A 12,200-nucleotide genomic window follows, 5' to 3' on the forward strand; every position below is an offset into this window, starting at 1 on the left:
TTCTTATTTACACCGTTAGACATCCAAAAGAAAATTCCTTGCTCATGATAGTAAAAGATCTTTTTATATGAGTGCCCCATGACACTCGTTAGACATTATGTCCGTGTTCATACTCAAGGTTCATGTTAGTGGCTACAAATCTTAGCCTAGAAGACTTGATGCCTTTTCATAAGTTTTTTCTAATTTATTCAACCAAAATTAAGAAATCTCAAGTTTATATGTCAGCTATTAAATTTGCTGGATCCTACTTCTATCCACACTTTGAGAAGTCGAAAGTTCATTATAATTTCACATAAAACAGTGAAGTGCTAACAACAAGGTACATCATCATGTACCCAAAAAGCAGATGCATAAATTATTTATCAGATAAGTAGATGGCATCAATTACTTGCATACTGTAGACACTCCCTAATAGCCAACTTTGTAATGGCTGCAATATCCTGTTGCCATTCATGCTCAAGCTGCCAGCAGCTAACATGACATATCAGATTAGCTACCCCTGAATGAATAGGTCATTAAACTAAATGAGAATCTGCAATGACATATATACAAATGGCACACAAGCAGGGAAAAAGAGGTTAAACAAGAAGTCAACTAATAGAACAACATAAATATGTTGAGCTAACCCATGTTAATAACTTGTCAGCAAAATTGGCATCTACTTAAGTTGTTGGAGAAAATAATCTTCTAATCTAGCTTACTTGAGAAGGCCGAGTCCTAGTAGTTCTCATGATATCATCCCAAGAAAATTAGTTATTGGTAAGACTGGAGGGCAATAACTAGGAACACATTCAATAAACTGAACGTACAACCTGAAAAAGGTATTCAATGCAAACAATCACAAATGAAAAAATTTAGGCCAATGCCCCATTTCCCCCCCCCCCCCAAAAAAAAAAACAAAAATAAAAACAAAAACCAAAAACCTTGTAATGCATTAAAAAAAAAAGTACATTAAATTAAAAGTATATACTAAAAGGGAATCTAAAATTTACCCATATGATGAACAAAATAAACACCATTTCAAAGAAGTAAAGATAAATTACTGAATCAATTGCAAAATAAGACATGCTTCTCATCATGTGTAAGTTGCCTATGGCATACATCATAAGAAGTAATAATTATAGAATATTTAGCACCCAAAATCAAGATCTTTATTTATTTATAATTCATTATCCTACAATACTAAGCTACACTAAATAAACTGCACCACAAATGCATATTAGTCAAACTATAAAGACAGCCAAAGTTCTTTCTTTGAAATTCAATTTTAAGCCTAATATCTTCAAATTTTTCTTCTATTCATACGGCTTTAACAGAAATATTACACCTGCACTCACGTTGAAATTCCACTCCTATTTAACCAAGGAGTAGCTTTCCCCAATTTTCAGATTATTCAAAGCAGAATAAAAGGAAAATATAAGTCATAATAGAACCAATTGGCATAGGAAAACTATACAGAACAATATTAATTGAAGGAGCTCAGTGAAGGAGTTTTCAAATCCCATAATATTTGGTTTCCCTAACTCATTAAGGTGAAACACTCAACCAATGAAAAAAGAATGTACATCAAAACAAAATCAACTAATCTAAAGTGACTAATTTCATCCATTCATTGAGATTTTGTTTACATTAATTGGATTTGTACCCAATCACATGAATGAACCAATTAATTAAGAGGGAGAAGGATCTTAAATGTAATAATTGTACCTTGACATGTTTCTTTGTAGTTGAATCAGGAATCTTCCACAGCATAGCAGACATGGATTGAAGTCAGCATCTTGTTTACAAAGGGTTAGTATCTCCTCGTCCTTTTGTTTTGGTCCATTTTGCAAGGCTATGGCCTACATTATTACACAACATCTTGCCACAGAGTCAAAACTAAGGTTTATCCATTGATTAGGTGACCTCGTCCAAACACTTCCCTTGTTTTGCTCGTCGGTTTCCCATTGAATCTCAAGTGATCTCAAGTAAAAGTCATTCTGTTTGTTTAGACAATGAGCTAACTGATTTATGCTGGCTTTAGTGTTTGAAAACAAAGCTTCCTCTTTTGCCATCCAAAGGATTTTCATTGCCACTACTGCATTCAAAAAAAAGATTCTGAATCGCTTGTGAAGATTTCTGGAGCCCTACTAAGAAAGCAACACTTTCTTAGGCTGTTTTTGATTTGAGTATGAATATCAATTAATTCTATAATCCATGTTGAAGACTTTGGGAAAAAGAGAAGTGGAGTTTTAGTGAAGATGAAGAGTTACTAGGTTGTTCATATCCACTAAAAGGAAGCTGTTTAGACTAAGGGATAGATATTCAAGAGACTACATTCTAGCCAGCCTTTAACATGACATCAGGGTAAAATGAAGAGCTCTCCCCCCACGGCCAATTCATTAACTAAGACCGGTCCTATGACAAATCAATAGCTACAGCGAAGTAATTATTAGTTTTACTAAGTGCCAAAAATTCCTACAAAATTTCAAAGAAAAAGTGATTCGTTCTTGAATTTTCTTAGCAATACAGTTGGAGGAATAAATGACCAACGAGATTGAGAGTGAAATTGATACATTAAAATGGACAAAGAAGTAAAAAAAATCATTAGTTTGACAATCGTATTAGAAAAACTAATGGTCTATTTGGATTGAGGGAGGAGGGAAGAGAAGTAAGAGAGAGTAGAGTAGAGCTTACCAGATATTAGGCTAATTTCTGGCCAACTCTACTCTACTTTCCTCTACTCCCCCTCAATCCAAACGGACCATAAAACTTTAGCGGATTAGAAAACTTGCTCCGAACTTGACTAACTATAATACCAGTCCACGTTCGATGTTAGTTATATTTTTGTCATATTTAACAAATCAGCAACACAGAAGGCCTAAATCATACTTTATAAAATTACATTGAAGCACATGCAAATAAAACTCAGAGCATAGTGGCCTCATGACTACTTCCATATTGAAACCAAATTGTAAGGCCAACAATTACCATAAGTTAGAAGAAGAAGAAATTTAAAAAAAAAAAAGCATAGGAAATTGTTTGTTTAATTTAATTTGCTTCAATAAGAAGAAGAAAAACGCAAAAGAAATTATCAGAATATCAGTTCCCCAGGTTTTGCAACAATGCTTATGACATACATCTAAGTATAATGGTAACTCTAGTAAGAGAACAACAATACCACAAAAGAAAGTCAAAGGTTTATTTTTTCCTGGGTAGGATAATTAAAAAAAAAAAATTGTTGTTGCACACTGTGAAGTGCACACACTACACACTGCACTTGGAAATTGTCTGTTCAAAACATGATTTCAGTTATAAATTTGAAATGGTCACAATTTGAGTTGACATGGGGTGCACACACCATACACACTAGTGTGTAATTAACAGCACTCTTAAAAAGATATTACAATTCCACATGTCCACTGCTGAACATCTCAACTGATGTGGCAAGGGCGGTACCAATTACGCAGACCATGATCAAATGTAAAGCAAAGGGATACCTGGGTGGCTGTTGCCTCCTATAGGATTGAGTTTTTAATATTTCTTATATATGTGTGTGTGTGTATGTATGTATGTATGTACACCCCAATTCTTCTACTTTTTCAGATATCAAAACCAGTTAATCCCATTTGAAAGCTAGAGGTTTTGATGGGATTAAGGTAACATCAATGGTACACTAGGAAAATTATTGCTCTTTTTTTTTTTTTTTTTTTTACTTGCATAAAATTTTATGTTTAGCCATACCTTATTTGAAAGAGCAGTGATTGTTGCACATCAATGTGTATTTACACAAAGGTGTGCAAAAAACTGAAATCGTGAGTTAAAGACTCGATTTCAAGTTGGAAATTGTGTCTTCATCTCACGATTTCAGTTGTTGCACACCTATGTATCTGTACACACTGATGTTCAACAAGAATTTTTGCCTATTTGAAATATACATTGATTTTCCTTCAACTAAATATGTTAGTTTCCCCTTAATATTACAAAGAAACAAAAAGTGTGTTCATTATAGAGAAGCAATCAATTTGGCCTAAATAAGGCGGCTAGCTAAGGAGAAAGTAATTTAAGAATGAATCATCAACTTTTTAAACATATTCCAATGTGGAGAAAAGGAAGTTAATTGATTTGGTGACTAGGTGACTATGAGAAGCCGTGAGCCAAGCGTACTAATTTATAAGTTAATGCCTTTATTTTGGGTGCCTTGGCCCAGGCAGTGAAAATCTCATGACCAGGCCACATATAGTTTTACAAGCTAACTTGTGGACAAATCACCTCTAACAAGGCTTGTTTTAGGTGACTATTTTATCAAATTACAGCTCAGAGTAAGTTGAAGTTCGTTTTGCGAGAAGGTTAATCATACATCGATAGAGTTTTCAATAGCTTAATTCAAAAATATCCCAAGCAGGGTAACATACAAAGTAATGCTTATGAACATACCTCAATGGCCTAAGACAATACTGAGAGGATGGAGTGAGGGCAATCAGGTACTTTTATTGAAATAGCAGCTTGGTCTTTGCCTTTTCAATCATTGCATTCATCTTTTCTGCAAACAAGATCAATCGCATGTTCTTAAGCATAAAGGTTCTTCAAACAAATAAAAACATCAGGATATATTAACAGTTTTTCTCACCAGTCTTTGACCTTGTTAATATTTTCTTTTAACTTCTCCAATTTTCGGTTCTTTGAAGCACTGAATCAAATTATTGAAACTCACATCTTAGCTTCTTGAAATATAGACCTTCTATTGGCTATTTAATGTATTTCACAATACATAAACATTTTCTACACGATCGTATTTATTAGATGATGTGGTCAAGATATACCTATAGTGATTCTTCCAAATGTTCAAGCACCCACCAACAGCCTTTTGGCAAAAGCAGAAAAGGTCCATTTCTACGATTTCAATATAAAAATTCCCTACAAATTAAATATATTCTACATTGATGGATTTCATTACAAGAAAATAAAAGCATTTAAAATTCATTGTATTTCCCTTGTACTGATTACAACATATGAAGATGATAACACAATCCTCGTATAGGGAAAGAGTATTGAAAATGACAAACACTGTTAGATCAGAAAGTAAATGACAAAAGATTGACTCATAACTACATGAGCTGCATGTAGGACTTAGGAAACTTTCCAGAGACACTAAAAGTCAATCTTCTTAAGGGATCTCCACAAAAATCAATGCCAAAGAATACTAGTTGCTGATGTTGTAACAGAAAGGGAAAAAAGAATCAAAGAAATCAACAACTAATGCAATAAAATTTATGAATACTAAATTTCACATATGTATGCATTTACAATGAAAAAAGAACGGAATATTGAAACATCATCATGAGAATTATGAATTTAACCAATCCCCTTTCCTCTACTACCAACAGGAAGTAATAGCACAAGACAAGCAAAAGAAACCAGGCTGCTTGTCTTGTGGGAGTGATAGCAAAGACAAGCAGCCAGGTATTACTGATGCATGATTTAAAGCAAAAATATTATGCTTAAGGTAACCGCTCTCCATGGATGTTGTTTGAAAACACAAATGTTTTGTTTTAAAAATATGAACAGAAAATTAAAATAACAAAACCATAATATGCAACTTTAAAGAGATGGCAAGAGAGAACAATTTTTGCTCTGATACCCTAAATCTTATTACTCACACAAATATTTAAAACTCAAAGTATAAGAGATGAAGTGCATAATGGTTGATCATGCCTTTCACTGCAGTAATCACAGTTATGCTGGTGGCAACTCCAGAAGGTCTGCCTCTATCAATTACTCTAACATTTGGCATATTCTATGAAATGCTTGATGCCTGATCACTCCTTGGTTCAAAAACCTTCTGCTTGTTACACAATGAACTCAGCCACAAAAAAAAAAAAAAAAAAAAAAAAAAAAATTGCACTGACAAAACAGGCACTTGAACAGTAAATGAGATGAAGCTAGCAAAATTTTGGCTTGGTAAAGAAGCAATAAAGGAATGTACTTCCTAAGAGAAAGCAGCTAATGTTCTTGATATAAGGCAACAAGTGTTCTCATTTACAGGAAACATTAGACTGGAGTGTTTGAAGACCCCAGCGCCCAAGTTATCTAACCCCATTTCAAAAAACGAAGAAGCCAAAGCCAAAATATCCTTCGCTCTTCCATTCCCAGCTGAGGTTGCAAGCTGGACTTACAATGAAGTTGGTGATGTTTGCTGAAATCCAAAAGATAAATCCTCAACAATCAGCTAACAATAGAAATACAACAGTGTAATCTTTACAGTAATTTACCATTATATGTATATCGAACCTACTCTTTTGTAAAGTAAGAGAGTGAGTTCGTTCATTCAACCCAAAGTAACATTTTATCAAATACTTGATGTGCTTCCTCTCATACCTCCTAAAGAATTTTCATCTCCACAACTGCATATAGTGTGAATTCATATTTGGTAACTCTGCTTGTAACTCACTTGGGATTAAAAAAAAAAAAAAACCGAATTCAGAGTAATGATGGTACCTTGGCATATTTGTTTGAAGTTCAATCAAGAACAGAGGATGCTGACTTCAACCCAGTTCCATCAAGTATGAAGTCATCAAAATACCAAAACAGAGGATCCTAGGGAACAGAATGATCATTTTTGGGCACAAAACTCATATGTATGAGGAATTGCTTTCGTCAACAGCTACAGAAATCAACCCAACAATGCTAAAGTCGTGGCTCTGTCATCATTACTGATTCAAGTGTTTGCAATAAATACTTGAGCAAAAATTCTATAATTGAGCCTTTAATTAAGATGTGAATCCAAAAATGCAACTAAAGAAGGAGGCATACCTTGGCATCTAAGTTCGATCAAGATTTTCTTGCCTTCTTTGATGGGGGATATAACTTGGAGTCGGAACCATCATTGACATAAGTGTGGGCGATTGGAAGCCCTGAATCTTCTGCTCCATTGTTGAAAGCCCTGGGATCTATCTCTTCCATTTCCCTCAGAGCCCTTGAGTTTCCAAAAAAAAACTTGTTTGTTTCCTTTTCTTTGGTTTTCCAAACAGAGAGTGAATAATAAAAAAGAAGAAAGTACCTGGACATAAGCGTTGCACTTGGAAGGGTTGGGCGAGAGCTCCGTTTCCAGAGTCGGAATCGAATTCGAAGCCATCCGAAGTGGGACAGGTAGTGTTTTTGGGGACGTCTGGCATAGGTTGGTCGATGGTTTCTCATTTTCTTCAATGGTGGACATGGGTTGAAGTCAGCATCCTCATTTGCTGCGAAGTTGCAAGACGGACAAATGCATGAGACATTGACTCCGCACCTTTCTATTGTAATTTTTGCTATTTTAGGATCATAATTTGAACATTCAAATCGAATCTCAATGTCATTCCAATCCCCTAGAATTTTGTCTTCCACCAAAGGCCAATCTCTGATATAGTCGACCCACATAAAAGATAATGGATCTGAACGAGAATCATAACCCGCAAGATATCTTTTAAAACCATTGATGTACATGTAGGCAAAACAGTTAAACGTAAGCAATTCATGTGGCACATCATCCTTCCGTTCCACTTTTAGTGCAACGCAGAAAGCGAATGGTGGAAGTTCCCGGCGGACCGAGAATGATATGGAACTTTCAACACTTAGATGGTTGAACCACTTTGGAATCTTACTTCCTGGAAGTATAAGTGTATAAAAATCATTAAGTTTCCGTGTCGAATCAGAATCCTGATGCCGTATTCCCCTTGCACATACGATATTTTGTCGAAGCCCTATAAATTCTCCAAACTGCTTGCCATTAGCAAAATTAAGAAACTTCAGTTTAGCAAATTTAGTAATAATCTTCAATTAACAAAAAATATTCTATAACTTTGAGAGAAAGAAAGAGAGACCTGATTCAATAATCTTCCTCTTGATTTTGGATTCAACGAATTACACCCTATTGCAGATACAAAGTGTATACAAGGTGGAAGTATTGGAATTTTCCGTAGGTTCCAGCAACAATAGAGCCATAGAATCTTTAATTGGGGAAATATGATAGCAATTTTAGGGAGGGTAGTAACGTTGCTGTAAAAGAAATCTAGACGTTCTACATTGGGGAAGCAACCAAGGGTATCCATGGCTTTTGGAAATTCTTCACAATCATTCATAGTGAGCCTCCTAAGATTTTGTAAATCAGAGATGTTACTCGGAACATCTTTTACGTTTTTTAAACTTATTCCTAACTCACGAAGGCCAGTGAGATATCCTATTGATGAAAGAAACGCTAACCTTTCCGTTCCTTGCTCAAGACTTTCACAGCCAAAGAGAACAAAGCTTTTAAGAGATTTCAACTGGAGCTTTGGTGGTAAAATTCTAAGATTTCGGCATTCAACGATATCCCAGTTTTCAAGCTTTTCAAGAATTCCAACGGACCTATGAACCTTAAATAAATTTTTGCATCTTATAAACCTCAACTTCTTTATGTTTGGGGCAATTACTGATAAGTCGGGTACATTTGTAATATTTTTACAATCCGTGAAATCCATATATTTCAATGCTTTGAATCGACACCTCTGCAGAAGAAGAAATTTTTTTTTGAAATTTATTAGTAAAAAGAAAAGCTAAGAGCATATATTAAGAAATAATAACCGTTCAATTATAAATTATAATACATATTTTTAAAATAAAAATGCTAAAGGTACTATAATTTTATAAACATAAAACTTATAAATTAATGTGGCAATAAATGTGATTGATAGGCTTCAACCACCTCATAAATAAATATTTAAATTATCTCTTTATAATTTGTGACACATCAATTTGAATGTTCAATATAGTAAAACTTGTAATATCTATAACGCTATTCTTTTTTTTTTAAATAAAAAAAACATTTGTCAATAGTTTATTGATTTGCACCATAAATTCTTTATGGTTATGTGTACATTTTAAAATATTTGTGCACAATTTGATTTTATTTATTAAAAAAATTTATAGAAATTTTATTTTATATAGTAATAAATGCATGGTTTGGTTTTAGCAACAAAAAAAAAAAAAATGCTCCTTAACATATTCTCTAAAAGTACTCTGTTAACAAAAAAAAAATCTAATAAGAATTTATAAATGCTATGATCATACCTCAAAATGCTCGTCCAATTTAATGTGGCTCCATCGCATGTTAAGTACAACGAGTTTTGTAGGTTCAAAGGTGGATGGCAAGGACGATAAAGGAAATTCATTCCAATCAAGAAACCTTAACCCATTGGGAAAAGATTTAAGGTCTTCATAAATTACATTACGAATAATCAAATATTTGAGACTTCTCATCTTTTCAAGATTCAATTGCATCTTTCTTGGTTGTGGCAAGGACAATGTTATGCCTTGAATTTTATCAAATTCCTAATTAGACAAAGAATCACATGAATCACGTTATACGACAGAATATATGATTATTAACTTTAAAACAAAATCATGTTCAACATTAAAATGATAAATCAAACATAACGGGAAAAAATTAATTACATTTTGCATTGTGAGAAAAGGGAAAATATAAATCAAAAGGACTTATACCGTATCTCCATTTAGTTCTTCGAGAGCATCCTCATAAGTATAACACGATAGCCTTCTATGTTTTTTTGACACTTTTGCTTCTTGTCGATCAATTTCAAAACCCATTTGTTGTATCAAATCGTGCATCACTAGTTTGCCATTATCAACAATTATGAGGCCTTTGTCGATAAGTTTTTCAATATCACAGAACGGGTTATATGAATAGCTACTTTGTAATAAATCTACAACAAATTCCTTGTCAAATCCTTTGAAAAGACATGCAATATCAAGAAAAATATCCCGTTGAGTTTGGTCCAATCCATCATAGCTTATTTTGAGTACTTGTTGAATATCTGGATTGAGAAATTTTTTATACTTTTCTAATAGACTATTCCAATATTGTATATCTCTCTTGTACAAATCAGCACCTATTATTCCTAGAGCTAATGGAAGGCCTTTGGCATAATATATAAAGTGGTCTATGAGCTCCAAATAATCTTTTGTAGGCTTGTTTCTTTTGAATGCATGTTGACAAAAGAGTTCATGAGATTCATGTTCATCTAATTCCTTAACCCTGTAGTTATTGTAGGTTAGATGACAGTCTTCTTGAAAAGTAGATAGCACCTTTTCCTCTCTTGTTGTGATAATGATTCTACTTCTAGAAGCGAACCAATCGCATTTTCCAAGCAAATTTTGTACTTGAACTAATTTGTCCACATCATCAAGAATTAAAAGAATTCTTTTGTGACGAAGTATTTCCATTATCTCTATGATTCCTTTAGATACATCATGCAATTCCAAATTTCTACCCCCAAGCTTCTTTTGTAATTGGAGTACACCATCATTTGTTTTTGAGTTTTCTCTAACATTTTCTAGAAAGCTGCTTCCTTCAAAATGACATGCAATTAAGTTAAAAATAGCTTTTGCAATTGTTGTCTTACCTATTCCAGGAAGACCATGGATCACTAACATGCGAACATCGTTTGACTCAATATCTAAGCACCTCCTTATTTCCTCTATGCGAGAGTCTATTCCAACTGGGTATTCAATAACAAATGATTGCGAATAATTTAATTTAGCACTTAAGATCGCTTCACAAATTTCTTGAATAAACGTAAATTGAGGGCAGCTGCCAATCACAAAGCATTAAAAAAAATGTTAGAAATAGAAATATGATCCTAAATTGAATTCAAAATTGTTAATTTTGTTTAGCTTCTGAACTACAACTGAAATTTTATTTATTTATTTATTTTTGATGGGACAGTTGAAATTTTGTTAATTAAATTAAATGGCACATAATTCATAGATCTAAACTATCAATACAAATACTTTTTTTTTATTGTTCAGCTAGGATATCAATATTAGTCTTTTTGCACAAAGATGCATGGAAAATCTTCTTTGGAAAAGAAGATTTTCTAAAGATTTTGTGAGAGAAGCTTCTAATTAATTGATAAGTATCAATCATATAGTCTTCTCTTGCTATCATTAATCGTTGTAGTTTAACTAGCTCCGTAATGAAAGATATGATCAAAATATAATAGTTTCATAAAAAAATAAAAATAAAGACAAACAAACAATATAGCTTTTGGGAGTTATTTTTTAATAATAAAATTTTGTGGTGATAATAGAGTAGTGATTAAATACATACTCATTTGTGTAAGGCCAACCAGATAAATTGCTGGCTTCCTTTAGAGCGTCCCTCCATCTTTGCACCTTGTTCGTGTCATACTTGAAACTTTCTTCATGTTTTGCCAACGCTTCTCCAAACTTTCCCTTTTGGCTACGTACTTCTGATGGATCCACCTCGTAAAAAATCGGAAACACCTTTTGGCCTTTCTTTTCACACTCAAGAATTTTGACAAGTTCATCTAAACACCAAGTGGAAGTTGCATAGTTTTTAGAGAATACAATTATTGAAAATTTTGAACTTTCAATAGCTTCGAAAAGTTCAGTGGAAATTTTCTCTCCTCTTTGGAGCTCATTATCGATGAAGGTGTTAATACCTTTAAAACTCAAAAAACCATTCAAATTGCTAATAAAACCATTGCGGGTATCTTCTCCTCTGAAACTCAAGAACACATCATATTTAGACCGTTGGGTGAAAGTTAGAAGAGCCATTGTGATTTGGATATATAGACGGTTGAGAAGATCTAAAGGAAAGAGGAGAAAAAAAGAGGTGACAAAATTGAAATTGTTTTAAGAGTTTAAGAAAGCAAAGAGAATGAAAATTATGAAGAAGAGATTTCTCAGTGGGTTTGAGAGAATGGGAATGGCGGAGAGAAGGAAATGAATGTATGATTTAAATAGTTGCTGTGAGGCGAAGAAGACTGCAAGAGTCAAATGTGAAATTACAGTAGTAGCGTACTACCACTTTCGTAGTTGGTGGCCCAAACGCGTAATAGAAAATTGGCCGTCCAAAGTGAAATTCACTTTCAAACTTTCACACACACCCACCAGGAAAAGATGAAGAAATTTAATGGGTACGCGTTTTTCGCTTAATTTTGGAGTGTAGCGAAGGCATTCTGATTCCTTTTCAAACTTTAAAGAAAGAAAGGATTAAAGGAATGGAAGATGCAATTTCTTTTCTTTACACTCTTTTTGTACAGCCTCCTCTTTCTTCTTTCCTCTCATTTTTCTCATGAATCTCCTTCTATTCTCTTATTCTACGACTAGAACACTTATTATACCATTTTTTTCACAAGTATTTTATATGATAAAATATAAAT

At 33.5% G+C, this 12,200-nt stretch overlaps 1 protein-coding gene across 13 annotated transcripts; it reads right to left on the reverse strand.

The window, feature by feature from the left end:
* Window positions 1–1,986: 1,986 nt before the first annotated feature.
* On the reverse strand, window positions 1,987–11,985 carry LOC115980072 (TMV resistance protein N-like). 13 transcript variants are annotated; one of them, XM_031102289.1, is made up of 12 exons: window positions 11,123–11,985; window positions 9,496–10,603; window positions 9,064–9,324; window positions 7,839–8,501; window positions 7,040–7,734; window positions 6,793–6,955; window positions 6,478–6,692; window positions 6,275–6,383; window positions 4,803–6,175; window positions 4,610–4,669; window positions 4,417–4,522; window positions 1,987–2,077 (listed from the first exon to the last, which is right to left on the reverse strand). In XM_031102289.1, the coding sequence occupies exons 1-6, from the start codon at window positions 11,590–11,592 to the stop codon at window positions 6,811–6,813; spliced, it is 3,342 nt and encodes a 1,113-aa protein (XP_030958149.1). In that variant the 5' UTR covers window positions 11,593–11,985; the 3' UTR covers window positions 1,987–2,077; window positions 4,417–4,522; window positions 4,610–4,669; window positions 4,803–6,175; window positions 6,275–6,383; window positions 6,478–6,692; window positions 6,793–6,810. The 13 variants fall into 13 exon arrangements, with proteins under 13 accessions (XP_030958149.1, XP_030958160.1, XP_030958158.1 ...); XM_031102300.1 differs by lacking the exon at window positions 4,610–4,669 and having other exon boundaries at window positions 6,075–6,175; XM_031102298.1 differs by having other exon boundaries at window positions 4,417–4,896; window positions 6,075–6,175.
* Window positions 11,986–12,200: the final 215 nt, after the last annotated feature.

This window comes from Quercus lobata, chromosome 3 (genome assembly GCF_001633185.2).
Source record: "Quercus lobata isolate SW786 chromosome 3, ValleyOak3.0 Primary Assembly, whole genome shotgun sequence".
Classification (NCBI taxonomy): Eukaryota; Viridiplantae; Streptophyta; class Magnoliopsida; order Fagales; family Fagaceae; genus Quercus; species Quercus lobata.

Coding starts and splice junctions, on each gene's coding strand:
- LOC115980072 (XM_031102300.1), bottom strand. CDS start 11,592: ATGGCTCTTCTAACTTTCACCCAACGGTCTAAATATGATGTGTTCTTG. Junction 7,735..7,838: donor GAGGAAGATTATTGAATCAG/GTCTCTCTTTCT, acceptor AATGGCAAGCAG/TTTGGAGAATTTATAGGGCT. Junction 6,956..7,039: donor AGTGCAACGCTTATGTCCAG/GTACTTTCTTCT, acceptor TGGAAACTCAAG/GGCTCTGAGGGAAATGGAAG.